Source organism: Populus alba, chromosome 15 (genome assembly GCF_005239225.2).
Source record: "Populus alba chromosome 15, ASM523922v2, whole genome shotgun sequence".
Lineage (NCBI taxonomy): Eukaryota > Viridiplantae > Streptophyta > Magnoliopsida > Malpighiales > Salicaceae > Populus > Populus alba.
Window position 1 is genome coordinate 4,677,637 of NC_133298.1, and position 25,985 is coordinate 4,703,621.

At 36.4% G+C, this 25,985-nt stretch overlaps 5 protein-coding genes across 5 annotated transcripts; 1 reads left to right on the plus strand and 4 right to left on the minus strand.

Annotated features, from left to right (window-relative positions):
- Positions 1 to 1,839: 1,839 nt before the first annotated feature.
- Positions 1,840 to 6,365, plus strand: LOC118056259 (uncharacterized). The gene is made up of 6 exons (XM_035068416.2): positions 1,840 to 3,066; positions 4,321 to 4,874; positions 4,973 to 5,165; positions 5,367 to 5,431; positions 5,538 to 5,748; positions 5,841 to 6,365. The coding sequence occupies exons 1-6, from the start codon at positions 2,932 to 2,934 to the stop codon at positions 6,201 to 6,203; spliced, it is 1,521 nt and encodes a 506-aa protein (XP_034924307.1). The 5' UTR covers positions 1,840 to 2,931; the 3' UTR covers positions 6,204 to 6,365.
- A 3,315-nt stretch (positions 6,366 to 9,680) lies between these two features.
- LOC140954629 (actin-depolymerizing factor 7) lies at positions 9,681 to 11,795 on the minus strand. The gene is made up of 3 exons (XM_073404892.1): positions 11,338 to 11,795; positions 10,479 to 10,738; positions 9,681 to 10,287 (listed from the first exon to the last, which is right to left on the minus strand). Exons 1-3 carry the CDS (start codon positions 11,338 to 11,340, stop codon positions 10,137 to 10,139), a joined length of 414 nt encoding a protein of 137 aa, XP_073260993.1. The 5' UTR covers positions 11,341 to 11,795; the 3' UTR covers positions 9,681 to 10,136.
- Positions 11,796 to 11,934: 139 nt separating this feature from the next.
- LOC118056309 (uncharacterized) lies at positions 11,935 to 15,138 on the minus strand. Its single transcript, XM_035068483.2, has 5 exons — positions 14,689 to 15,138; positions 14,162 to 14,303; positions 13,428 to 13,519; positions 13,149 to 13,242; positions 11,935 to 12,351 (listed from the first exon to the last, which is right to left on the minus strand). The coding sequence occupies exons 1-5, from the start codon at positions 14,986 to 14,988 to the stop codon at positions 12,146 to 12,148; spliced, it is 834 nt and encodes a 277-aa protein (XP_034924374.2). The 5' UTR covers positions 14,989 to 15,138; the 3' UTR covers positions 11,935 to 12,145.
- A 1,005-nt stretch (positions 15,139 to 16,143) lies between these two features.
- On the minus strand, positions 16,144 to 19,128 carry LOC118056260 (oxalate--CoA ligase). The gene is made up of 4 exons (XM_035068417.2): positions 18,727 to 19,128; positions 17,508 to 18,558; positions 17,053 to 17,156; positions 16,144 to 16,644 (listed from the first exon to the last, which is right to left on the minus strand). Exons 1-4 carry the CDS (start codon positions 18,925 to 18,927, stop codon positions 16,426 to 16,428), a joined length of 1,575 nt encoding a protein of 524 aa, XP_034924308.1. The 5' UTR covers positions 18,928 to 19,128; the 3' UTR covers positions 16,144 to 16,425.
- A 2,905-nt stretch (positions 19,129 to 22,033) lies between these two features.
- On the minus strand, positions 22,034 to 23,350 carry LOC118056261 (uncharacterized). Its single transcript, XM_035068418.2, has 3 exons — positions 23,158 to 23,350; positions 22,707 to 23,033; positions 22,034 to 22,595 (listed from the first exon to the last, which is right to left on the minus strand). The coding sequence occupies exons 1-3, from the start codon at positions 23,225 to 23,227 to the stop codon at positions 22,411 to 22,413; spliced, it is 582 nt and encodes a 193-aa protein (XP_034924309.1). The 5' UTR covers positions 23,228 to 23,350; the 3' UTR covers positions 22,034 to 22,410.
- Between the last annotated feature and the right edge of the window lie 2,635 nt (positions 23,351 to 25,985).

A 25,985-nucleotide genomic window follows, 5' to 3' on the forward strand; every position in this document is an offset into this window, starting at 1 on the left:
GTTTATACTGTTTTTAAAGTAATAGGATTTGGTACTCTCATAATATATATAACTGGATTAAAAAAAAAGGTGTAGATTATAGACAATGTTTTTTTTTTTTTTTCAAAAAAGACTTTTTCAAATTAAGGGTAAATTTAAGATTGATGCCAAATAAAATCAAAGCATAACAAACATTTTGTTATCAAGATAATTGTATTTTGATCGAAGTTATTAATATTTATATAAAAATAAATATAAATTGATATAAAATAGAGTCCACATATATAGAGACCAAGAAAGAAAAAGGAGTAAGCACTAAGCATTACAAAATCAGCTTTGGCACTGCAAAAAAATTTCAGAAGGAAGTGCTGAAACCCTTTTTATCTTTTTACTTCTACTAGGAAAGGGCAGGAAAGGAAAAGGAAGAAGCTGAATCTCTTCTTTATTTATGATGTAAAGAAATTTTAACGTTAAAAGACGTGTTTGATGGTACAGTAATGATTATTTTTTAAATAATTTTTCTTACCAAAATATATGTTAATAATTTTTTTTATTTTTTTAAAAATTATTTTTAATATCAGTATATTAAAATAATTCAAAATATATAAACGGTATTAAATTTTAATAAAAAAAAATAAATTTTATAAAATCACGATTTTCATTATATTTTCAAACGCTATCTAAACCTGCAGAGTAGAACACACATTCAAACAATACCCAGTTGGGAAAGCGCATCAAATACTCTAACACACACACACACACACACACGTATGATAATATTCTCTTATAAAGCAGCAAAAAAAAAGAAAAAAAAGAAAAAAGAAAAAAAGGAGATGGGGTGAAAACTATATCATTCACCTGTCCCTTCAAAATATCATAATTTGGAAGGCTTCCTTGGGGGCAAAATGATAATGGGTTTTACATAATTTGATGGGCTGGGATTTAACTCTAGCTAAAAAAAAACTGTTTACTTTCTAGGCTGGGTGAAGCTGTCTTAGCTTAGCTCTAGCTTCTAGGGCGGTCCACGCTATATAAACTCCGGCTTTAGGCTTACTTCTCAAGAGTACGCAACGCCCAAGTATCGTTTTGATTCCGCTGAAGCTGGTCCATTTAAGCCCAGTAAGATCTTTTTTCTTCAGAAATTGTGCAAACAAACATCACATCGAAGGTTGAGATTATTGTCGAGCAAGATGGGGCTTGAAAAGAAAAGAGTGAAGTTATATGCTGATAGCAATGTGTTTTACCTTATACTTTCTCCTTTTTTTATATATATATAATTAATAGTGACCTTGAAGAATTTGATTTCTACAAGTAAGTTGTAGTTTCTATAATTATTGGTTTTTTACTTCATATTATGTCTTCATTTTTCACCATATTATAATTTTAGCTATTTCTTGCGGCAAATTGCTTGAAAAGCCATGCTCGGAATCGATTCTAAAGGAAAGGAGGACAGCGTTGCTCATTGCACTGCTTCTACTACAGGTGACTATGAAAAATCAACTATTCCACCCTATCCCTCATCTTATTTTCTAGACTTGCTGAAGGTGTCTTAATTTGCTTAGATTTGTTAACATCCCATCACTCTCTCTTGGCTGCTTGAAGATGAAAATAATGATAGAGTTCATATTATTTTCTTTCGTTTCAGTTTTAAATATATTTTTTGTAGAGTGCTCTTTCCTCGAGCTTTGAGCACTCCAGATACTTCTTTTTCTTAGATCTGATTTGCAATTATGTGTATGTGCGCGCATAATAATGTGTTTATTTTTTGAAGGAAAAGTACACTATACTCACCCTACCACCCACCATGTATCTACCATCGTATGTTTCCCTTTCTATACGGACATAATTGTGAGAGGCAACTGGTCTAGTAGAGTGTTTCTTTTGTCAACTCTCCATGATTCCACCCCTTCACCAAGCACAGCTACCCTTGAAAATCCAAATCTCCATAACCCCCAATCATATTTTTCTTCCTTCCACTTAATTTTCTTGCTCAACGGAGACAATCAGGATGCAATTTCCTCGAGCTTTGAGCACTCCAGATACTTCTTTTCGACCCTAAGTCAATTACCTAGAAAGCAATAACTTGTTTGACAATCAACTCTTTACTAGATCCAAGAACGTAATTATCCTTCGATATCTAGCTGGACACCACTAACCCTAATTAAGATCTACCTCCACTAGTTAAAATGGCCGAAATGTGAGCCAGGTTTTCAAATCCAAAGTCCGTAGCTGAAATCTTGTGTGTATGAGCGATATGGGTGGTGAAACATGAACCCCCAGGAACAAGGCACTTTCGAGTACACCACATAACCTCATAAGGAGAAAAAGGTCATCCTCTCATCTGTTATGTAGTAGAGCAATTATGATCTGGAAGTCGATCCAGTCCTATGTTTGAGCTTTGTCAGTAGCTAGCGCCCCCATCTTCGGTTTCTTTAGGCAATAAAGCAAGGCACCTATGTCCCATTACTACTCTCTTCCTTTATTGCTGTAAGAAGAAGTACTGAAACATACAGCAAACAGCCGCCTTATCACGAGATTCTACCTCTCTAAACCGCCTTACTTTGGATCTCCTCACCAGTCGCCTGACATCTCCTCTTTCTCTGTCTCTCCTTCCCTTCTGCTCAGCTGTACTTGAAAAATCTCTCCTTTCTCTCTTTTACTTAGCTATAAAGCCCCCCAAGTCAAAACTCACTGTGGAAACTCGCTTGTAAGTAACATAGATCATATATGTAGGACTTCTGTCCCTGTTTCTTGGAAACTCAAAAGAAGAAAGAACAGAAACTCCCTCAACCCCACGTGTGGTTTAAGGGAAAAAAAGGCTCATAATCATGTGTTTCAGAGCTCAAATCAGCCAAAACTGAAGCGCCCATCTGAGGATATCATCCAAGTAACATGATTGTCAGATCTCCAAGTCATCAAAAGGTATAAAAAACGAGAGAGATCAGTAATAGCATGAAGCAGAGGTTTTCAGAAGGTATGATCTGGCGGCCATTCATGAAGTTACCAGCTAGATCGTCTGCTGTCATCTTCCTCCTCCTTTTCCTCTTCGTCGGCGCGTTGGTCTGCACGCGTCTCCTCGACTCCACTGTGAGTATTGATCAAGATTATTTTACGAAATATATATATATATATCTCCTCCGTCACACAAGTGTTATTCGAAAATCATCATAAGCATGTGTTCTTAACATTTTTTTTTTATGTTAATCCGACCAGTAGTCAGGTTAGCCAGTTTACCAAAACCGAACCAAGTTAATGCATTATTCGATTCACTTCAAATCAATCATATCATTCAAGGTCATGCTTAATTTAGCAGCTATGATTGCAGACGACACCGATTTATTGACAAGTGATCTTCTCATTAATTTTTATTAAAAGAGATAAATAATAAAATTGTAATGGTATATAATTTTCATTTTTTTATGGGAAAAAAATAAATGGAAACCGGCGAAGTTTCGAATGGGAGAGTGTCGGTTCACCAAAATTCGGATGAATAATTGGTGGTACGCAGGTTGTCTTTGACCTGTTGATGCTGTTTCTTTCATGTCAGAGGTCCCCCCACTTCCATGATAATTTCGAGTCTGCTTTATATACTTTTCTAGCACAATACCTGGAGCCCTTTTACTGGCCGGTATTTGACTTTTTCGGTTCCCAAACATCGAGTTCCATGCTCTCATGAATTTTTATTTATTATTTTTTTTTTTTGGGGGGGGGGTCCAGATAATTTTATGTTTCTTCATTTGCTTGCATGAGAATATAATTCAAAAAATATTGTAATGCATTTTATTAGTGAATGCTAGCTAGCTAACTCAGTTGATAAAGGTGTATGGTGTTGTTCCACATAATTTTAGGAATGATCTCATGCCTTTACACTTAGAAAAAGGAGGATTTAGGGGTGCAATTAAAAGCTAGTTAGTTTTAGTAGTACTAGAGATAAAAAAGGGTTTAATTTAAAAAGGTTTTCTTTTGTAAAATATATAACAGGTCCCATAAAAATTAACTTGACATGCATGTGTTTTATTAATAACCTTGAGTGCTTTTGCATTCAAAATTGCAAAGTTGAGCAATATTTTTTTTTAAAAAAAAAAAACCTTAAATATTTAATAAAAAATACAAGAAAAATAACAAAATTATTTATAATATAATTTATTATTAATTACTCAATTAAAAGAAATAGTTGAGCATTTCTAAAATCATTTATATGTATTTATGTAATATTTTTATGCATTTAATTAATCAATTTAAAAACTTTTAAATTAAAATTAAAATATTATCTTTCTAAACCCCAATTCATATATTAAGATATTTCAATTCTTTTTTTCTTCTCTTTTGACGTGTTTGCAGGTTACTGGTGGCAGCGCGGTCGTGAAAGCATTTTTGACTGACAAAATCCCTAAAATACCCCGAAACAAAACCGAGTACCCGGTCAATTGCACCGCATTCAACCCCAGACGAAAATGCCCCACGAATTACCCGACGAGCACTCAAGAAGGTCCAGACCGTCCATCAGTCTCCACGTGTCCCGAGCACTTCCGTTGGATCCACGAAGACTTACGTCCATGGGCCCACACGGGAATCTCAAGAGACATGGTAGAAAGGGCTAAAAGGACAGCGAATTTTAGACTGGTGATTGTGAATGGCAAAGCATACATGGAAAGATATAGAAAGTCTTTTCAGACAAGAGATACTTTTACAGTGTGGGGAATCATACAGTTACTGAGGAAGTACCCCGGGAAATTGCCTGATTTGGATATGATGTTTGATTGTGTTGACTGGCCTGTTGTTCGATCAAGCGATTATAGTGGGCCCAATGCCACGTCCCCGCCTGCTTTGTTTCGGTATTGTGGTGATGACGCCTCCCTCGACGTTGTTTTTCCTGATTGGTCCTTCTGGGGATGGTAAGACCCTCGAAGCCATTTTTCCCAATAGAGTGGTATGTTCTGCTGTTTTTCTTCTAGTTTTATTATTCTAGCTAATACCGCGGTCGGTGGCTCAGGCCAGAGGTTAATATAAAGCCATGGGAGTCTTTGTCGAATGACTTGAAAGAAGGAAACAAGATCACCAAATGGATGGAAAGGGAACCTTACGCTTTTTGGAAAGGAAATCCATCTGTGGCTGCAACGAGGCAAGACCTTATGAAATGCCATGCATCTGAAACCCAAGACTGGAATGCTCGTGTCTATGCTCAGGTAACAACAAGCCAGTGGATCCCATCTGGACCATTCCTGCCTCACACGAGCCGGCGGATCTCGTTGGTGCGTGTGCCATGCACGGTCGATCCAGATGGGGCAGCCGCAACGAGCGTGGCTGCTCCTAGCTAGCAGTCCTCCACGATGATCTGAGTTGTGATCATACAACAGCTTTATGATGCCTCAAAATCTTTCTTGCAGGACTGGATTAAAGAATCACAGCAAGGATACCAGCAATCAAACTTGGCAAACCAATGCGTTCACAAGTAAAAAATAAAAATAAAATCAATCTTTAGTTTCTATCTGGTTAAATTTGTTTACTTCATGCGATGAATGCTCACTGTTTGTGCTCGTGTAATGCAATTGATGCAGGTATAAAATCTACATTGAAGGGTCTGCGTGGTCAGTCAGTGAAAAATACATTCTTGCCTGTGACTCTGTTACCTTACTGGTGAAACCCCATTATTATGATTTCTTCACAAGAAGTCTGGTGCCCAACCGGCACTACTGGCCTATTAAGGAGGATGACAAGTGCAGATCCATTAAGTTCGCTGTTGAATGGGGCAACAACCATAGTGAAGAGGTAAAAACATTTATGGCATTCTACTGCTCCATTAACATTAGAGGATAGAAGATTTCTCATTGGCACACAACATTCTTTCTCTGGATTGCCAGGCACAGGCAATGGGAAAAGCGGCAAGTGAATTCATTCAAGAGGACTTGAAGATGGATTATGTCTACGACTACATGTTTCATCTCTTGAATGAGTATGCTAAACTCTTAACCTTCAAGCCTACTAAACCTGGAAGAGCTATTGAACTATGTGCAGAAGCAATGGCTTGCCCAGCAAATGGTCTAGAGAAGAAGTTTATGATGGACTCCATGGTGATGAGTCCTGCAGACACAAGTCCATGCACCATGCCTCCTCCCTATGATCCTCCATCGCTCCATTCTGTTTTTCAAAGAAATGGCAATTCGATAAAACAAGTCGAGGCTTGGGAGAAGGAATACTGGGATAATCAAATTAAGCAGTCTTAGCTACAACTATATAGTCTTGGTATTTATCTTTCAATGCACATAAATAAATATATAGTCTTGAATAACTTTTCTTTCCATTTTTGTCGCTATGAGACGGATAAACATCTTTTGATGATAATGTTAGCCGAGAACGAATTCTATAAAATAAACATCTTTTATCAAGACAGTACCGTAGGCTGCTTATATATATGTTTGTTCTGATGATCTGTAATAGAATATGTTACGTTGATTTATGTTTTAATATCTAGTTGTCCGTTAAATTTCTGATTATACAGCTAGTAACGTGACAGAAATGATCGTTAAACTTTAGTTCTGCCGCTGGCGCTCGTCGTTCATCTGTTGCATCAACTGATCCAAGAACAATAGATGCAGGAATCACATTTGGAACCTCTTCACTAGGACAGTCATGGCAATTCTCATCTGTTGTAAAATCAGAAACAAAGACAGCGGAGTGACACTCTTGATCAGTAGGCAGACTGCAGACCTGAATGCCATTGTTCTACGTTTCTTCTGGGTTCCCAAAGCTTGTTTTCGGACATGGATGGCCCAGTATGGATATTCGCAACATACTTCTTCATCTTTCTTTATCCCTTGATTTCCACCTGTAAATAAACTATTCTGAAAGCATCAGATAGTCAAAATGCATGGTAATTACTGTGTAAGTAGCAATGCCCCAAAACAAACCTGCCACTGCATTGTAGTCGTAGCCTGTTAACAAGAGCTTTTTGTTGCCATCCATGTCCATTAATTATAAATGGCAAGCTTGTGAATTCCGTTTCGATAGGTGTTTTGTTTTTTCAATTAGAATGAAATGTTTCAGTTTCAGAATGTTTCGGCGTGCCGTTTCGGGGTTGTACTATATATATATATATATATATATATATATATATATATATATATATATATAATTCATATTCAAGATAAATTAATTATAAATTATGCAATACAAACACAATGCTAAATAAATATAATTTTAAATTTTAAAATATTTCTAAATAGTCATGGTTAAATAGATCTTTAACTTAAAGTAATTCAACTTAAATAAAATATCAAAATATTATTAAAGTAAAATATTTTAACAAAAATATTTTAAATGTAAAGTTAGGTCAATGTTATCAAGTGGCTAATAAAATCTAAAACATCCCTTGTTTTGCTCAAATTCCTATAAAATATAAACATGAAAAAAAAACATGAATATAAACTATATATATTAGTGATAAATCTAATTTTAAAAAATTAATATTATTAATAATATTATTAATATCATTGTTATTGAAAATAGTAATGAAAAAGAGTTTTTTAATAATCGGGTGGTTTAATTAATGAAATTGAGTAAGGTTCAATTTAATTCAATGGCTTTTTAAGAGCGGAACGGAACATGTGGAATGAAACCGAAATACTTCGGGTGGAATTTAACTGAAAAATCCGGAACAGATCGAGATTTAAAATGAGATGAATTTTATTTTATTTTGTTTTATTTTTTAAATTAATATAAAATGTTTCGATTATTTTAGGCGGAACGGAAAAAAATTGAAGGTGTGAATGTTAATGCCATGATTTGACTGCCTCGGAATTTCAGTGGCAGGCATGGGTAGCTGGAACTTTGTATGCAAATGATGTTCAATGTCGCAACTTGTCAAGTATTTTAAACAGGACAAATGGAGCCTTTTCCTTGTAGTAATAGCTAGGGATAAATCAGTTGGCATCCTCGGAGTGGAAGAGGCAGCCAAGGATAAAAAAAAAACCTGCATAGAAGTTTGAGAAAGCCATAAAATAGCAGAAAACTGTAGCATATTTTTTAATTATATTTTAAAAAACTTGAAAGTACATTCATGATTAGCATATTTTCAATAAAAAAAAAAAATGATGGTTTAACAAAACCAACAAGCAAGCATTTTCTTAATAAAACAAGGGTAAATCTAATCATAAGGGTAAAATTGATAGAGATGCTATGAGAATTGGTTATTTGTGAGTATAAACAAAGCAATGCTTTCCAAATGGATATTAAAAATAATTAGTATAATTGAACTTTATGGAGATGCATCATATTAGTAGTTAAATGAGAGGAAACGATATCCAGATTCAATTATAAATTGTGTTAGTTTTAAAATATAAAATGATAAGACTGTATTTTTTTAGAAGAATTTTTAAGTGAGAGATAAACCTTTAAAATTATAGTTTTTAGGTCTGTATAATTTATCTAATAAAGAAAGGATAAATAAGCAACATGAGCTTGTGGTTAAATAAATTATGGACATGAAAGTTTTATTAGTATGAACACGTATAAAGTTTATATGATATTTTAGAAGAAGTATATCTTTCACAAAATAAATCAAATTGAAAGATTTGAAACTTAGATAAGAATGATAACTATTTGGTCAAATCGTGCAGTTTTTTATTGACATGATTGTATTTTTTTAGGATTTCATTATTTCAAATCTAATGTATAATTTAAAATGACTCCATCCAAAATACAAATATTTATATGGTTGACAATTCAAAATCAACTTTGTACATGTGATTTTCTTCTCAAACATGGATTACTTTTAATAGAGCAATCCATATGTCTATTTTGTGCAATAAGCAAGAAACTTTGGATCATTTGTTATTATGTTGTTCTTAATACTTGGCAATTATGGACAAAAGTTTTACAAAAATAAGGAGTATTATTGTGCATCCCTTTCTTTAATTAAAGGTACATTTCATACTCGAGTTTTGAATCTCCTTTCTTTTGACATAGCATGGAGTGTTTGACTCATAAAAAATAAACTGGTTTTTAATAAAATGCATCCATATTAGAATGTTAATTTCTCTTTAATCTTAAATAGATTATCGGTTTGGCTAAAGTGTAGTAAATCTATTTTCAATTATATTGATAACAATCTTATTTGAAGTGCAAATAGTATTCAAATATGGACAAATACAAATTACTAATTTAACTGTTTTTTCTTTTTATTCCCTCTTTTATATATATATATATATATATATATATATATATATTCATTTTAGTTTGCTATAAACAATACTTCAACTTTTCAAGGGTAATCTTCTAAATAATTTTTTTTTATTAATACACTCAATTATTATATATATATATAAAAAAAACATTTGATTATAGCATGAAAGCAAGGATTGAGATGATGTCCGGCAAAAGTTATGTACAACACAGTCATATTTGTACCCCAAGTTCTCCAAAAACAGAGAGTACATATATTCTGTTTTCATCTTCTCCAAAAACGTCAGCCTTGACATGCTTAAGGGATTTCACCTGCAAGTTGGTTCATAGAAAAATCAAGAGATTCTAGTGATCCCCCTTGCAGCACTGAAATTGATGTAACACCTAAAATTCAAGGTGGTGGAGAAGGACAAGGGCACAAGGAAGTGAATAGGTTTTATGTGAGCATGGCATTTGGATTTGTGGTGAGTTTTTGGCTCCTTGATTATCAACAGGAGATGGAGGCACATAGACTTTCAGTTTTTGGATCGCATGGGGTAGAAATCCAGGATGTTGTCCGCAAGTTCTGCTAGATGTGATCTGCTTCCTTGAAGTGTCTTGTTGTAGATTAGTTTATGCTTCTTCTTTTCCAAATATTAGAAGTTCATCACTTGTCATAAGATCAATCCTCATTTCAGTAACAGAATGCTAATTCATTTCATCAAAGGCATCATATCAGTGATCTCTCGATCGATGAGAAGCAGGAATAGTTCCGAGTATTTAGACACTAACGTAGTGCAAATATCTCAACAAGTATTGAACATGACAAAATAATGCATAATATTACATCAAACAAGAAGGTTTAACATAAAATTCATATAACGAGAATTAGAACAAGTTAGAAGAATAAACATATAAAACAAACAAACAAATAAATAAACACCGGCAAAATGTAATTTGTCAAGAATGATTGCTGAAAGAAGAAACAAGAACAGTGTCTAAAGAGCTCGGGACTTTATAATGTCGAAGCTCATCTCGCTAGGATCGGTTGCTTGCAACTCCACTTGAATGCCATCTAGTTCCCTCTTGAATCTGTCTTTGGAGCTTGCATAAACCATCTTACTTCTCACCCTTGATGTATCAGGTGACCTACAAAGAAAAAGCAATCTAGTTATGCTGTGTCTAGCTAGCATTTTACATATCTTGTTCAAAATGGAGACCCAACAAGGAGGACAGCCTATAGCCAGAATCACATGCATAGTTTGCTCTTGATTATTGGTTTTTGAGCTAGGCATTATACGAAAGAAAATGTAAAGAAATTTGAGGAACTGTTAAATTACCATGCAATGAAGAAGATTTTACTTTTCTGGCAATTCTCATTGGTAATGAAATCATAGTCAAAGACAGCATAGCGACACTCATCAGCAGGGAGGGAAGCAGCGAATTCCTCGTAGGTTTCTTCAGGGCTCCCGAGTTTCTCTACCACCACTTGCTGAGATTCAATCTTGAAAATGATGAATCGATAGTTTCTCTTTGTCTTCAGTTCCAAAAACTTCAGCTTACATTCATCATCAACAGCCATTCCAGACGCTGCATTCGCCTAATTATTCCAAATGTGAAGAGAACAGAATAAAAATACACGAATCACAGAATTTCCTAGAAAATATATTAACAATCCTGGCCAGAAATTTTCATTAGTTGGCCTTTTTTTTCCTTCCCTTTTCCTTCAAATCTTTCTCAATTCTCCGACGTGGTTACAAGATTCAAACTAGATGCAGTAACCATATTGATTTAGTGGCAGGTTTCCAAACATTCAACCATCAAAGATAAATAATAGTAATCAGAGTAGTTCTCAAAGCCTAGAACAAACGAAACTGGTCATATTTAATGATAGACATGGTGATTGAAATTATAGGGCATGAATCATTTAAGCAGCTAAATTCAATGAGTGAACAGAAACGACCTTGATGCTCAAATAAAAAACAAAGAAAAAAAGAAAAGGCCCCAACGAAAAATTTGATGAAACAGCAATGCTTATTGAATATCCACGCATTTGATCCAACAGCACATCATGCTAGGTTCTGTATAAATTATGCAAATCAATGTAGAAGATTAATGGCAGATGCTTTCTTTTTCTTAGCCATCGTATCGTAACTATCAGAATATATACAACAAAAAGGTTAGAGAGAAGGAGCATACCATGTTGCCTTCCAAAGAGAGCAAAAGCCTTGTTAGAACCCGGCTGGAAGAAGAGAAAGGAAAATGGAATGGAAAGATGGGAAAATAGAAGAGAAGGGGATAGAGATCCTTAACTTGGGGTATACACTGAGAGCTTAGACAAATACAGGGAAGGAGAGAGATTTGAGGGGCAAAACATGGGTTGAGAATTGCCTAACATTTCAAGGCTTATCATGTCCACAACGAAGGTTTCGTGTATCAAAGACAGCAAAAATAGTAAACACCAACTGTTTAATGTTGCCACGTTGTGCCTGCCCTCTGGCCGCTCACCCCCTTTATCAAGTATCAACCTTGATGGCTTGTATTATTTTGGGAAAAAGGGTGCTCTATTACAAGGGTTGCATGTAATTATAATAATCTTATGAAGGTATTGGTCAATGATCTTCAAGGGCTTTTATTTTTATTTTTATTTTTTACAGAAAATGGCTAGGTAGGCTTCTGTAAAGCTGTGGAAAATCGAACTGTGATTAAAGAACATGTGCAAATTGATCACAAAAATTTAACTAGTCAAGTATGAAAAATTCTGATAAAAGAGTAATTAAACAGATCATCCTCAAAGAAAAAGGAAAGGAAAATCTACAATTCAAGTGGCAAGAACAAAAACTTAATCAATTTTTTAAGTGCAAGCTATTGAGCACCGCAGAAAGTGACACCTATTCAACACAAAAATGATTTGCCTCTTTGTAGGTAACACAGGAACATCAGAAAAAGGTAAAACTGGAAAAGATGTTACAGATAAAGCTTTGTCATATTCATCACAAGACTGTTTCTATCCTACAAAGTTCACTATTTTGGGACCTTGTTTCTTCTTTGATTTTACATGACCATCCTTTGAATCGGGAGGAACAACTTTTGAATCAGTTGACTTGTCTTTTGGAATGCTAAACATGTTTTCTGTCATAAAATCATCATCAAGCTCATCTCCACTTACAAACTTAGTCACTCGCCCAGTAGGCCTTACTTCCCATCCAATGGCTGAAAGTCAGAGATAAGTAACGGGTAAGTAAAATATTACACATTATATAAAAAAAAAATGAAGAAGAAGAAAGAAAGAACAGATATGATCTTTAAGGGATATAAATGTTGACAAGAATCATTAGCAAAAATCATATAATGACAGTACTGGTTTGCAACCCAAATACCATATCTTTTACAATTCCCATATCAAGTCACATTCCCATGCAGCTCATATTTCATTTTGTGACCCAAGTAGTGAGTTAGCACATTATATCAGGATTATATATGACTTATCATGTCATTTCAGCCTCGATCCTATTACTGTGAGACTACAAAATTAATGCTTCAACTGACAGAACAAAGCATTCAAGACAAAATACTGTTATCTACCATTCCAATGGATCATCGTGATTTTTGCCAGCTCAAGTAGTCAGTATCAGATCATACAGTCAAAATTGCTAACTTTCTTGATCAAGCACTACCAATTTCCTGTTTTCTTTCTGTTGTCTAATAATGTTTTAGAAAGAGAATGACATCCAGAGCCTTCAAATTATAGTCAAGAGTTCTAACTACACTTGTCTTTGAACTATTTCATAAAGAACTGAACTGTAGACGTGCACAAACAACATCCAAATACTACAGAACTTAAAACAACATCAACAATTTGCAATATACATAAGAAGGGGGGCAGGCTCAATGCAGGAAAAAAAGAAGCAATTGTCTTCTCTGCATAAAATCTCAAGTAACCAACTCAAGATATGTATAAGCAGAAAATTTAAAAAATAGCAGTTAAAAGCTTGCATGTTTATGCTTACCTCCTCTGCCAAAGGCCGTGTCACCTCTCTTGCCCTTATCGGGACAATCTCTAGCCAAATGTGTTACACCACCACATATTTTACAGCAACCACCCTGTTAAAAGCAATATATTTCTAAGATGTAAAAAATAATGGATGGGTGGGGTGCCTAGATGGCTTGAGATGGAAGTCGATTGAGCATCTATCTAGATACCAAGTATGTTGCCCCCACCATCAAAGAAAGGAACATAGTGTGCACTATGACAATAGCAACCAAGAAAATAGTTAAGTTCCACATACTTTTGGGTATATGCCACGAGTATTTTTAGGACAGTCCTTGCTCAAATGTCCACGTTCATTACAGATAAAGCAATTGGCAAACTTTGTCCCCCCTGCATTATCAAAGAGAGAGGTTACTTTTCATAACAACAATAGCATTGTCGAAGTATCAAAAAGGTCCAGTTCTCTTAACAAAACCAGAGGTTACTGAGCTCACTACTGAATTCACTCCCACTTAATAACTTCTACAAGGAAAGTTGAATTCCTTTTAATGAGTCATGCTTTATGTTTAATAGGATTGCAATTTGCATCTTTTTTACACCATGTATAATGCCATACATATGGAACTAAATCTTGAAGTCCTTATCTAGTCAATTTCACCTCTCCTCAAGAATACTCCTGGTGACCAATTTCCAAGTCCTACCACTGGTAACTGAAAAAGTTTTTACATAAACAATCTATAACATAGCTGATTCCAAAATTCTAATTCAGTCATTTTTGTTTATCAGAAAAAAAATACATGGACAATGCCACTTTTCCATAGACGATTAAAAGAATGATTCTGATTTACCAGTATTCAAGTTGCATTCACCAATAAACAATCAATCAAAACAATTGAAGGAAATAAAGAAACTAATCACACAATATTTTATACCCAGAGATGTTTTATTTCCTTTGAAACTAATTGCATAAGAAAATCATATGAAAAGTCACCCTAGCTAGAGCTATCTAAACTCAATTGAAAGATGAATTACCATCTTCTCGAGGCTGAGGACACTGAGAAAGAGAGTGCCCTGTTTCCCCACAATTGTAACACAATTTCTGATCCATAGTCTCATCGTTCTTCTTAGGACAACGCTTCAGACTATGCCCACGATGCCGACAAAGCAAACATATCTGCAGCCATAACCATTAAAACACAAAAACACCACCATCAATTTCTTCATTTAACTAAACAATGTCTCACATCCAGCCATAAAATCAACGTTTCAATGAGCAAGAAAACTTCAATTATAAACATAGTCTGCACATAATATCCAATTCCCTAACTACTTTTCTTTAAATTTCATAGCTGCAACACTATCAAGAGCACAAACTCATATCAAACTAAAAAAAAAAAGACTTTTCTCTAACCAATTCAATACCTACCAGGCAACAAAGACTCAAACTTTATGAGAATCACCTATCAAACTAAGTAAAACAAAAATAGTTTTTCTCTAAAAATTCACAAGGACTCAAATTTTCAAAGAACTATAAACCAAAAACAATAAAAGGAACAAACCTTATTCTTCTCCCATTCATCTTTTTGAGGGCAAAGTTTGGCAATATGGTCTTGAGCTTTGCAAATAAAACAACTATCACCGGGCTTCATACCAGGAACTCTAAGAGGGTGTTTTCTAAACCCTTTTTTATTTGCTTTATTTGGGTCTTTTGGGTCAGAATTTTTTCTCTTGAACAAGCTCTTCTTCTTCTTCTTCTTCTTCTTGGGGTCGTTAGGTGGTGTTGGTTCTGGTTTTGGAAACAACTCTGGATGTTCTTCTTTGTATATCTTTCGTGCTAGTTTCTGCCTTTTGCTCACCATCTTGTCTTCAAAGTATAGAGCTAAAGAAGAACGACAGAGGTTGTTTTCAGAGGAGCTTGGACTAAGAGGAAGCTGTGTATTTGTGTAGGGTTTTACAGTGGCAATGTATTTTCTCTCTTCGCTTCTCTTTTATTTTTTAATTTTTTTTGCTGTAGACTGGAAGGAGGGATTTGCAACAGGCTTCTGTTTATTTTCTGCCCAGTTCTAAGTCCAGTTTCGTAATTATAATTGCTAGGCCCAGCTCAGCTCACCAAGATTGAATCAGAATTTTGCCCAGTCTTATCCCTTTGTCAGGGAAAATGGCCCAGAATTAAGTTGGGCCAAGGTAATAAAAATGGAGATGGTTTCCACTTGGTTACAACTCCTAACGCTGTTCAATCTGACCTGGTTATAATACACCAAAGTTTAGTCACATCCATGACCTAAAAGGTTCCAAAAACCCAGATTTCCTGTGAGCAACCATACTGTAACTAAATACTTCCCTTTATAGTTCCATATCGATCCATCTCCATACGTTATCGGCAAAAATAGTTACAAAAGGCCCTCCATGACCTAATTGGCATCCATTTAGTAACAAACGGGCCAATAACTTTAGCCAGTACTTGTCAGAAAAGACAAACAAAAACAGGAGGAAGAATTTTTTTTTTGCTAAATTGCTACTTTCAGGTATATGTTTCAATCACAGTGCGGCCAAATGACTGGACAGTGTGCCCATATTACGTCGGCATCCAAAGTTTTTCCTTTTCTTTTTCTTGATGTTCGCAATTACATGTAGCTGCTAGTGGGATCAAGAGTTGATGAGCTGTTAACTACACAGGATGGCGCCTGAGGAAATTAATCGTGTTACCTCTTTTCCCCGTATTTGTCACCGGGGACGCCGAAAGCAACTGCTTCAGCAATGTCTGGATTAGGTAGAAGCACTGCTTCCACTTCAATGCTCTTTATTTTTGTAACAATGTAACAAGCCTCTGCACTTAATGTAAAATTTTTGTAACTATACAGTCCTAAGTTAATTGCAGGAATTCAAATGTTTGTTTGTCCAATATTTTTGAATTAATCTCTAATTAATAGCAATATCTTCAGGAATAACTTTTAAAATCTTCAATTTGTTTTAAATTTATTTTTTTTTATGCTGTATCGCAATAACTAGGACAATTTACGTTACCAAATATATATACATGTATTCATCAAGAAAACAACTCGTTAATTAAGGTGTGCATCATCATGTATGCTAACGTAATAGGTAGATTTGCGCGTTGAAGCAACAGATCAACTGTCACCAAAAAAATAATTAGGAGAGTTATTACTTTCCGAAAACGAAAATAACGTACGTGTTTATTCCCCACTACGTAAATCTCATTTGCAAAAGATGAATTGCTTCAATCTATCTGTCGACCTCGTAACTTATTTTGGAGTAGAGCAAATAAATGACAGTATTTAGGCACCAAACTTGGGGACACTAGCAGTTGAAATTTGAGCGAGGAAGTGTTCTGATACAATCCTTCGTTGGATTTTCCCACTGGCCGTCTGTGGAAGGGAGTCTGTAAGGAAGACCTTCTTTGGGACCTTGAAAGCTGCTAGGTTCTTCTTGCAAAACCTCAGCACCTCCTCCTCGTCAATGTCTGTTCCATCTCTACGAATTATGGCGCAATTTATCTATCGATGAAACAAAACTAGGTGTTAGAAAACCTCCAACTTCTCTTGAAATTAAGAGTTTGAGATCAAGAATTGTAGCTGGTATTTCATTGCCATCGCTCGTCAAATCACATGCCGAAATAAGACATAGAAGCCAACAGTTGGTTAAATAAAAGTAGTAACATATGACCGATAACTTTTGTCCGTGCTTGTCAGGAAAACAATAGAAAAATAAAAGTAAATGCTACTTCCTATGACTGGACTCTGCCTATATTACTACGTCGGCAACAAAAGCAGCTTCTTCTTCTTTCCCCCCCCTTTTTAATAATGCTAACAATTAATGTGGCTCCTAGTGGGATCAAGAATTAATGAGGTGTTAACTAGACAGGATGGTTGATGCTTGATAGTGGAGGAAATAAATTGTGTTACCTCTTCGCCGTATTTGTCATCGGGAACTCCGAAAGCAACTGCTTGAGCAACGTCAGGATGAGATAGAAGCACTGCATCCACTTCAACTGGTGATATTTTCTCCCCTGAAAACAAGATCATTCACCAAAAAAAACAAAAAAGGAGCGAAGGTCAGCTACCTCGATGAGGATATGATGTCGCATTCATATACACAAGTGCTGGCAATTTGTGTTTATTGTAATGAACTAGCTAGGGTGACAAACGCCAAGCAACAATTCACAAGATGTAAGAATCATCATAGCTTCCTAGATGGCCACGCAAATGTCTTCATCAAACCTTTTGTTGCAACTTGACAAAGAGGTCAAAATCAACAGAGTAATTTGAAGAGGGCAGAACCCAGAATGGAACACTTCACTCTCCGACCAATCTATAATTTTGTACCATGATACTTTGAATTAAATCATAATTAACATTACCTCCACGATTAATAAGCTCCTTAATCCTCCCCACAAGATGCAAATAACCATCCAAGTCGAAATAACCAAGATCACCCGTATGAAACCACCCGAACTGAAAGGCAACCTTATTAGCCTCCGGATTGTGTTTATAGCCCTTTGTCACATTTGGACCTCTAAGGCACACCTCGCCACTAACATCAGCATCTTGAATCACCCCGTTCTCGTTCAATATAGCCATTTCTTGACCGACCGGTTTACCAACCGACCCCGCCTTATGAGGCCCGTCTTCCGGTAATGGATTCGAACACATCAAATGGGTCGCCTCCGTCATCGCGTAGGCCTCCAAGACCGGTGTATTGAATGCCTCCTCGAGTCTAGCTAATATGGCCGGGGCAAGCGAGGCGCTACAACTCCTAATGAACCGAAGCTTTGGGTAAACCGATTCTGGGTTACTAAAATGCCGGTCCAAAATTATTTGGTGTATAGTAGGGACAGCGGTATACCATGTGGCGTTGTATGTGGCCATGTCTTTCCAAAATGTTGAAGCCGAAAATCGGCCCGCAGATGGTAAAGCCACAGCTGCTCCGGCCGCGAGCGAGCTCAATAACCCGGCTAACAACCCGTGAACATGGAACAACGGCAAGACTATCACCGTCGAGTCTGACTCGGTGAGTTTGTACACCGATTTTATGTTATTAACCGAAGAAGCCAAATTGAGCTGAGTCAGTGGCACCCCTTTGGGCCGGCTTGTGGTGCCTGACGTGTGCAAAAACAGAGCCATATCAGATGGGTCGTTAATGAGCTGGCTGATCAAATTGGGGTCGTCTGACTCAGTTGGACTGGGGGAAAGATTGAGTTCAGAATCTGCTCCGCTGAATGTGGCGGTGGCGTGAGGGATTTTAAGCTTGGAAGCTGCGGCTTGAGCAGAACTGTGTCCTTCCTGTTGGGTTAATAATAGCTTGGACTCTGAGTCTGATAAATAAAACTCAAACTCCTCCGTAGTGTAGGCTGCATTTAACGGCGCTGCCGTGGCGCGGGCCCGTATCACGGCCAAAAACATTATCACAAACTGTAATCATCAAAACAAAAACAACTAGGAATTAAGGTTGCGATACTAAATTTAACGTAAACAAAAAACCTGGTTTAAAATCCAAATACTACTGAAAAAAGCATTGATATTTAGATATACACAAAACATAACAAAACTGATTTTACGAGAAAAAACGAAACTAAAAACCTCAACAGTGTTTGGAAACGTAAGTGCAACAACATCTCCAGGTTTAATTCCAGAGGCAACAAGGCGAGAAGCGGCACGCTCGATGATTTCATGGAGACGAGCGTGAGTTAAATCTAATTTGCCAGAAACAGAGACGGCTCGACGGTTAGGGAATTCTCCAGCGACCCGTTTTAACAACCCGGTGAGTGTTGGAGTGGCCATTTTTTGTGAGAGGAGAAGAGATAAGGAGGAGAGAGGAGGAACGTTGCGATGAAGAAAATCTGAAACTGATCACGTTAATATATATACAGAGAGGGTCAGAGGGGGGGAGATAGAGCTGGCGAAATCTTCGGTGGAGGCTTCACTTGGTGGAGGTTGACACGTGGCGTGATGGGAAAATCTTGAGGTCAGTGGTGATCGGTGCAGTGCCCATCACTGTGATATTTCATGGCCTGTATTTTGTGAATATTAAATTAAATTAAATATATGTTTAGGATGGGGGTGAAGTTTATTAAAATTAAAGTTACAACTCAAAGGAAGCATTAATGTTTTTTGGATCGGTTATTTCAAGGCACATTAAATCCTTGTTCAAGTAGGACTAATTACTAATTACTACTAGTCTCTATGGTGTAGAGATTCATTAAATATCACTTAACTACCCTTCTCCGTCCTTAATTCAATAGTTTTTTTTTTTTACACAGACGCGTTATTTCCAAGTCAAAGCTCCCTACCTAATATATTATTTTTTTTATTTATATTTATAAGGATTTGAAAACAAAATAAATAGAAAAGGAATAGAAACGGGAGCTGGAGAGAACTAGATCATAAAACGGATTAAAAAAACATAAGAATTATATAGGTGGATTGAAACAGCAAGCAACAATTAGTTCATTACAGGATTGAGTTAAACTTAAGTCATCATAAACAGGAAGAGATGTCGGGGATCGATTTGCCTGGAGAATATCAATATTTATCTGTACAGGTGGACGGTGAGAACACGCGCGGGGAAGCCTAGTGCCTGAGTTCTTCTTCTTGATTCTTGGAAAGGCTGACGTTTGCTGCTTGGGGACAAGTAGACATTGCAGCATGTATACGTGGGGGTTGTTTATTGGATACTGAGCAAGGCTGTCCAACAATGTAAACACTCAAATCTTGATTTTTTTAATTACTAGAGGTGATCAAACAATGTAAAAACAAACGACTTGTCCTTCTTTAAAATAAAAATAATATAGCAAACAATGCGACATTGCTCCTTTCTTTTCTTTTTTTTTTTAAAGAAAAAGGCTAGGTGTGTGTTGGCCCATTTGCACCTAGGCTTTTCCTTACATGCCAATTGCCAAGCCTAATAAAAAGGACACGTAATTTCAACGAATAGTATCGCGTGAAGGAGTACAAAAAAAAGTTCTCCTCCTCCTTCCCATAGTCTTTTTTATTATTATTTATTAATATTATTATTTAACGAGGGAGAGGAATGTTTGTTTATGGACTCATGACTACACGAAGGGGCAGATGACCCTTGAACATACACTGCCATGTATATATATCTTTACATAAAACAAACTGACATTATCACTCAGAAAACAGGAAACACGAAAAATCTCAAAGATCCACGTTAGGATGCCTCTGCTTTCTCAAGAGTTAAATGCACTCAGCTCCTCTCCCCCTCTCCCTCTCCACACACACACGTGCATGTACGGAACACAATCAAAGCTTAGCTTAATTTATGGAAACATGTATCATAACTTGTGCATTAATTAATCCCTGACAGTGCACAGCTGTTGAATGCTCCGAAGAATCTTCATGTATCTTCTGTTCTGTTCTTCAACAGTGTACGGACATTTGTTCTGATGACTATTAAATTGATCCCAGGAAGGATAATTTTAGGACTTAAAGAACCGGTCCATGCAAGGCTGGCTCTCTTCTAGCTGGCTTTCCGGGCGAGGCAAGAGAAGGCCAGAAAAACAGGAACTTACTCGATCAAGGAATTGAAGATGGGCTATACTCATAAAACAATCGAAAAGGTTGCTGGGCTATACTCTCAAGCCGGACTTAGGAAGTTGGGCTACACGTTTCTCTCAGTGGTCAAACATGTGTTTTTCTCCAATTTATGGATTCATTCTAATTTGGTTCCTGACGTGGTTTGAAGAGCCATGACATTCTGATAGCAACCACGACCACCGCTGCTCAGGAGCCATGGCCGCATAATTTTATTAAGCGCCCCTTCAATATACGCAGTGACTTGGCAAATGCAAAAGACTCAGCTGACATAGGCTGTTAATGGCATTGTTTTTGGTGGGTAGAAATTATCCAAAAAAAATAATCCCCCTTTGTCCAGGTGCGATTGATGTTCCAAAATGATCTCCAGCTAGGCATGTGCAATCCTTTTCTTTAATTCTCTCTCTTCTTCAATCTGTTATTTTTTTAATTAACGATTCTACTCCATTATTTTTTTCTATAGAATTTTCATGATATTTTATTTAGTTTGCTTTTATGAATCGTTGCTCTGATAGCTCTTTTGATGTTATTATAGATCTTTTTGTAATGATATTTAAAATATCTCAATAAGCTCTTTTTTGATGATTGAGCGGTATTCAATTAATCTTAAAGGGTGTTTTCTTCTTCTCCTTATGAGTATAATACAAGCAAAGTTTTTTTTTTTTTTTTATGGTTAATTAATGTATTGTTTTGCATTATTTATATGATTTTTTAAAAAATATATATATTATTAAATTAACCAAGTTTATTGATGGTTAAGTGAATAGTTCAAATCTCTTTTTTTTTTTTTTTTTTTTACTTCTTTAAAAATACTAACATTACCTTAACTTTTTTTCTATTTTTTTTAAATTAGAGAAAAATTGACGAATATCTACTAACCTTTACAATGTAGGTTCTTAAGGGAATCAGAACAATAACCCCGTTGAAAAGCCCAATTATGCCGTTACCCTTTCATACATAACGAGAGCTTGCCTTCCAAAATTCAAGAAAACAATAACAAAACACACGGGCCTACTCTTTCTTTCTTTCTTTCTTTTTCACTTAAAACCAACTTTCGTATTTGACAAAAAGCGGTATTATTACTGTGTTATTGTTCAAGCCTTGAATATGATGAGGATTTCGGGGGGGAATTGTCGTGAATATATCGATTTAAGTGCGAGGGACTTAATCTCGATAAACGAAACTTGGTTGATTTCAGGATAATTTTACTACTAAAAAAAGTCAATGCTATGTACTCTTGCTCTGGATATGTAACGCTCTCTTCAACCAGCTGGCTTTCCTGGTGAGGCAAAAGAAGGCGTAAGCAGAAACTTATTCGATCAAGGCCATAAAATAAACAAAGTAGGGCTGTATTTATAAAACAATCGAAAAGAAAAGGTTGCCAATGACTTACAACTGAATGGATTGCTCTTAGGCAAAAACACGACACTAGCTATATATCTATAGGAGGATGAACCAAGAACATAAAGTAAGTAATACAAACATTCCTCACAAAATCTACCTTTAATTAAGACATTTGGGTGACACCTTATTGATTCAAATGACCAACACAGCACATGATAGTATGCACACATCATGCTAATGGCGGACTACTCAAGGCCGGCCGGCTGTTGAAATCCTGGTTGGTGCCACTACTCCTTATTGTCACTTGCTAATATCTGCATGCATACTTTTGTTTCCTTTGCTTTCGATCCCTTGCATAAGGGTTAATTAATAAGGTGGCGTTGCTGGGGAACCAGCTGTGTATGTTACTGCTTCTACTGGTGCTGGGGCATATGTGTATTTCACTGCCTTCACTGGTCCTGGTGCAACAAAACCAGCACTTTTGATATCGGCCATCAGTCCTCTTCTGACATTTCCCTCTTGTGCCTCACATAATCCGGGGAGGAACACACCTGCGGAAACAAAGAAATGAAAATCATTGTAAGTGGCCTGCGATAATTTACCTGAGTTCCATTGCCGGTTATTATTGAATGATGGGCATGTTTATTGATTAAATTAATTACCTTCAGCAGCGGCAAGGTTGAAGTAAAGATCGACAACGTTAGGGCAGCTATCGTAGCACTGAGGGGAGCAAAGTTGCTGTGCGAAGCGAGACTCAAGGAGAGAATCCGATGAGATTCCAAGTGACTTTCTGTCAAGTCCACATGCTTTGATGCATTGGTCTGTTTCAATCCAGTTCCTTAATCTATCAGCCTCAATTTCAGATGTGCGGCAAGTGTATGCTTCTTCTCCGGTCCTTTTTACACTTTTTTCGAGCACGCAACGCTTGCCGGACGATGAGATTGCGTAGGCACATGTGTCTTGGTCAAGATGTTCACATGTTATTTCTCCTGAAACAATAATACCATATATTAGGATCTTGTTAAAGAAAATTCAAGAACTTTCAAGAAGGGCTGCTAGCTAGCTTCTTGCACTGGCAAAGAAATAAAGAAATCGAGAGAAGTCTCTGCTTACCTAGAGTACCTTGCACACAGATGGTGAGGGCAAGAGCCAGGACTGACAAGATTTTGAAGCTAGAAGTCATGATTAAGCACAGCTGATCTGATTAGAATTATTAACAGATACTTGGTGCCCAAGATTTGCTAAGCTTCAAAAGGTTGGTAACAGCCTTTGTACTTGTCCGAGGAGGAGCTTGTTGTGAGGAATGAAGGGCAGTGTGTGGGGGGTATTTATACGCGTTTAAGGGCACTGTAGAATATTGGAAAACAGTGATGGGAATATTACTGTGACTATTGTCAACGTTAAAACGTGTGTTCATGAAGGTCTTTGGTTAGTGGTACAAAAACGGGTCATAGTGCCCCCCTAATCAAGGTCACCAATCAACGTTTCGAAAGGAATTGTATTTACCAGTCAAAGACGTCCGAAATCAATGTGGCGGGTGGGTGACTTTTTACCATGCCCGTGGCCCATGCCTGTGGAAATAGTGAAGGTCTTCATTTGGCTCTACCACAGGAAGCTGCCGGTTTGAAGACCACTGATCACGCCGCTAACGGTCAAGCTTGCTGTTTGGAGCCTTTAATTAATGAGTCGTGCAAATCAAGTCTTAATTAGGGGCTGGTAGGGCTGCTCGATCTGGTTGCTTGCAAATGTTCTTGGACTGAGAAATGTTATGGACAATGTCCATGACCAAATGCCAATTAATGCAATTGTCCAAAATGTTCTTCATGAAGGGTGGAGCAACAATATTCTTTCCTCGGAGAACAATGTCATTGCCGCATGCAGCCAGAAAGAAAATTCTTCTCGCAGCCAATTTCTTCTTCTTCTTGAGGTGTGCTATTAACACTGCTAATTAGCTATATATGCTTCTATGTATATATATATAAACAAGCTTGATATTGCCCTATTTCCTCAATAAAATTTGGGGGCAATGCTAGTCCAAGAATCATTGCATAAGCACACACAAGTGTCGTGACGACTTGGAAACGTGTGAAAGTGCATGGCAAATGCCATAGCTAGAATCATGACCTGCATTAAATAGTTTTGAAACTTTCTTGACAACCCATAAAGAATGCATGCACCTTCGTGGCTGATGAATTATAATGCTGGTCGGTCACGCACAGTGATTGATTTTTTTCCCATTCGAATTTCAAAGACCGGAGCAAGTATTTCTCATTTTCTCCCCTATTTCGAAGGCTTCGAATTAATGGAGGTCGTCCTTGCGAATGATTTGACTATAGATCCATTTCAAATAATTACTTTTCTCTCCATGATTTTACACCTGAGAATTGCAGGAGCAAACTCTTGGAGGGTAAAGAGAGGAAAACTGAAATAAGAAATCTGGCACAGAGGTAAATCTCATGTTCAATGGATATCGCTGCAGTTTGTAACGTCTCTTATAATGAAAGTAGCCTCTTCTGGTCGGTGTAAGAACAATTAATGAGTTGCCGTCTCCATTGATCATGGGCCAAATCAACTCTAATTTTTGCGAAAAATAACTCAATTTCTATTTTATTGTGAGTTAATTTGACGGAAGCTGAGACAGTTAAAACCTACTTATGAAAAGTGAGGGTTCGATTACTTACAAATAGTCAAAACTTAAGATATCTCTGTCAATGAATTTAATTGGACATAGATATGCCATTTTCTTGAGGGAAAAAAAAAAGAGACTTGTCCTATTCTGCTCCGTGACTCGCGGAGCAAAATGGGAAACGTGGATTTGTTAAGGTGGCCCTGGTAGGAGTTCGTTATTGGTCGAGTTCCGACCAACCATCTTCTGTTTCAACTTTAAACTCTCAAGTTAGGCAATGATTACGGAGTGAATCCTTCGTTTTATTGAATTTAATAATCCGATTTTCTTATGCCTAACTCTTTTGAGATGACGTGGTTAACTTCAACTCGTTGATCTACTAGCTTTCGACCTCAGTGACTGCAGCAAGTTTGCTTTCTTGATTTTAAAAAACAAACAAAATAAACATTAAACCCAAGAATGATTAGTCGTTAGTGCTTGATTTATGCTGTCGATTCCATTGAATATTTACCTTTAATGAGCTGAGATCATTGAAAGAGATGCAAAAGGAAGAGTTGAAAGAGGCGCAAGCCTTTTTTTTCTTTTCTTTTAGTTTACAAGAAGGTTTAATGGCTTTTGGACTAACATGTGTTTTGCCCGTAGTTTAATATATAGTCGTACGCTGCCTAAGATTTTCAAACCATAGATATTTGTAATAGTATGGGAATTAAAGAGCGCTCCTAAGGAAATCTTTGGGTTTTGTTTTTGTTTTTTACTGAAGATTCTTGGAGGTATTCATTTAAGATTTAAGAGCAGGTGAGCCCATAAGAAGCCTGTAAGAGGGCAATAAATAGAAAACAAGGTTTGAGGATTTGTTATCGCTGGATCGAGTTCTTCTTGGCACTTGGAAACATGGTTAGAGCTTTAATACACTGCTCATATTACAATTTTGGGCCAGATGGGCCACTTCTGTCAAAAGGGAATTACTACATCTCTGGCTCCGCACTCTTTATATATATATATATATATATATATATAATATATATATTTTATATATATATATATATATATATATATATATATATAATTTTGACGTTTAACTTTGAAAAATCTAGCTCGCACGAAGAACATATCTCATTAACAATACAAGCGTCATCGTATTTTCATTTTATTTCCATATAAGCACTCCGTGTCAATATGCATATAATCTCTCTTATAACAAACTCAAAACTAGTCCAACAATTTTTGGTTGGAGTGATATCATTTGTTATTAATTCAAAGAAACTACAGTGAAGCAAGGTAACATGAATATACATTGTTTTCATGATTCGAAAAA

Coding starts and splice junctions, on each gene's coding strand:
- LOC140954629 (XM_073404892.1), bottom strand. Junction 10,288..10,478: donor AAAATCTTCTTCATTGCATG/GTAATTTAACAG, acceptor TTTTCTTTGTAG/GTCACCTGATACATCAAGGG.
- LOC118056260 (XM_035068417.2), bottom strand. CDS start 18,927: ATGGCCACTCCAACACTCACCGGGTTGTTAAAACGGGTCGCTGGAGAA. Junction 18,559..18,726: donor CGTTTCCAAACACTGTTGAG/GTTTTTAGTTTC, acceptor TGATGATTACAG/TTTGTGATAATGTTTTTGGC. Junction 17,157..17,507: donor GGAGCTTATTAATCGTGGAG/GTAATGTTAATT, acceptor TCTTGTTTTCAG/GGGAGAAAATATCACCAGTT.
- LOC118056259 (XM_035068416.2), top strand. CDS start 2,932: ATGAAGCAGAGGTTTTCAGAAGGTATGATCTGGCGGCCATTCATGAAG. Junction 5,166..5,366: donor ATGCTCGTGTCTATGCTCAG/GTAACAACAAGC, acceptor TCTTTCTTGCAG/GACTGGATTAAAGAATCACA. Junction 5,432..5,537: donor GCAAACCAATGCGTTCACAA/GTAAAAAATAAA, acceptor CAATTGATGCAG/GTATAAAATCTACATTGAAG.
- LOC118056309 (XM_035068483.2), bottom strand. CDS start 14,988: ATGGTGAGCAAAAGGCAGAAACTAGCACGAAAGATATACAAAGAAGAA. Junction 13,243..13,427: donor CTCGTGGCATATACCCAAAA/GTATGTGGAACT, acceptor TGCTTTTAACAG/GGTGGTTGCTGTAAAATATG. Junction 12,352..13,148: donor CACGGCCTTTGGCAGAGGAG/GTAAGCATAAAC, acceptor TCTGACTTTCAG/CCATTGGATGGGAAGTAAGG.
- LOC118056261 (XM_035068418.2), bottom strand. CDS start 23,227: ATGACTTCTAGCTTCAAAATCTTGTCAGTCCTGGCTCTTGCCCTCACC. Junction 23,034..23,157: donor CTGTGTGCAAGGTACTCTAG/GTAAGCAGAGAC, acceptor TTATTGTTTCAG/GAGAAATAACATGTGAACAT. Junction 22,596..22,706: donor CAACCTTGCCGCTGCTGAAG/GTAATTAATTTA, acceptor TTGTTTCCGCAG/GTGTGTTCCTCCCCGGATTA.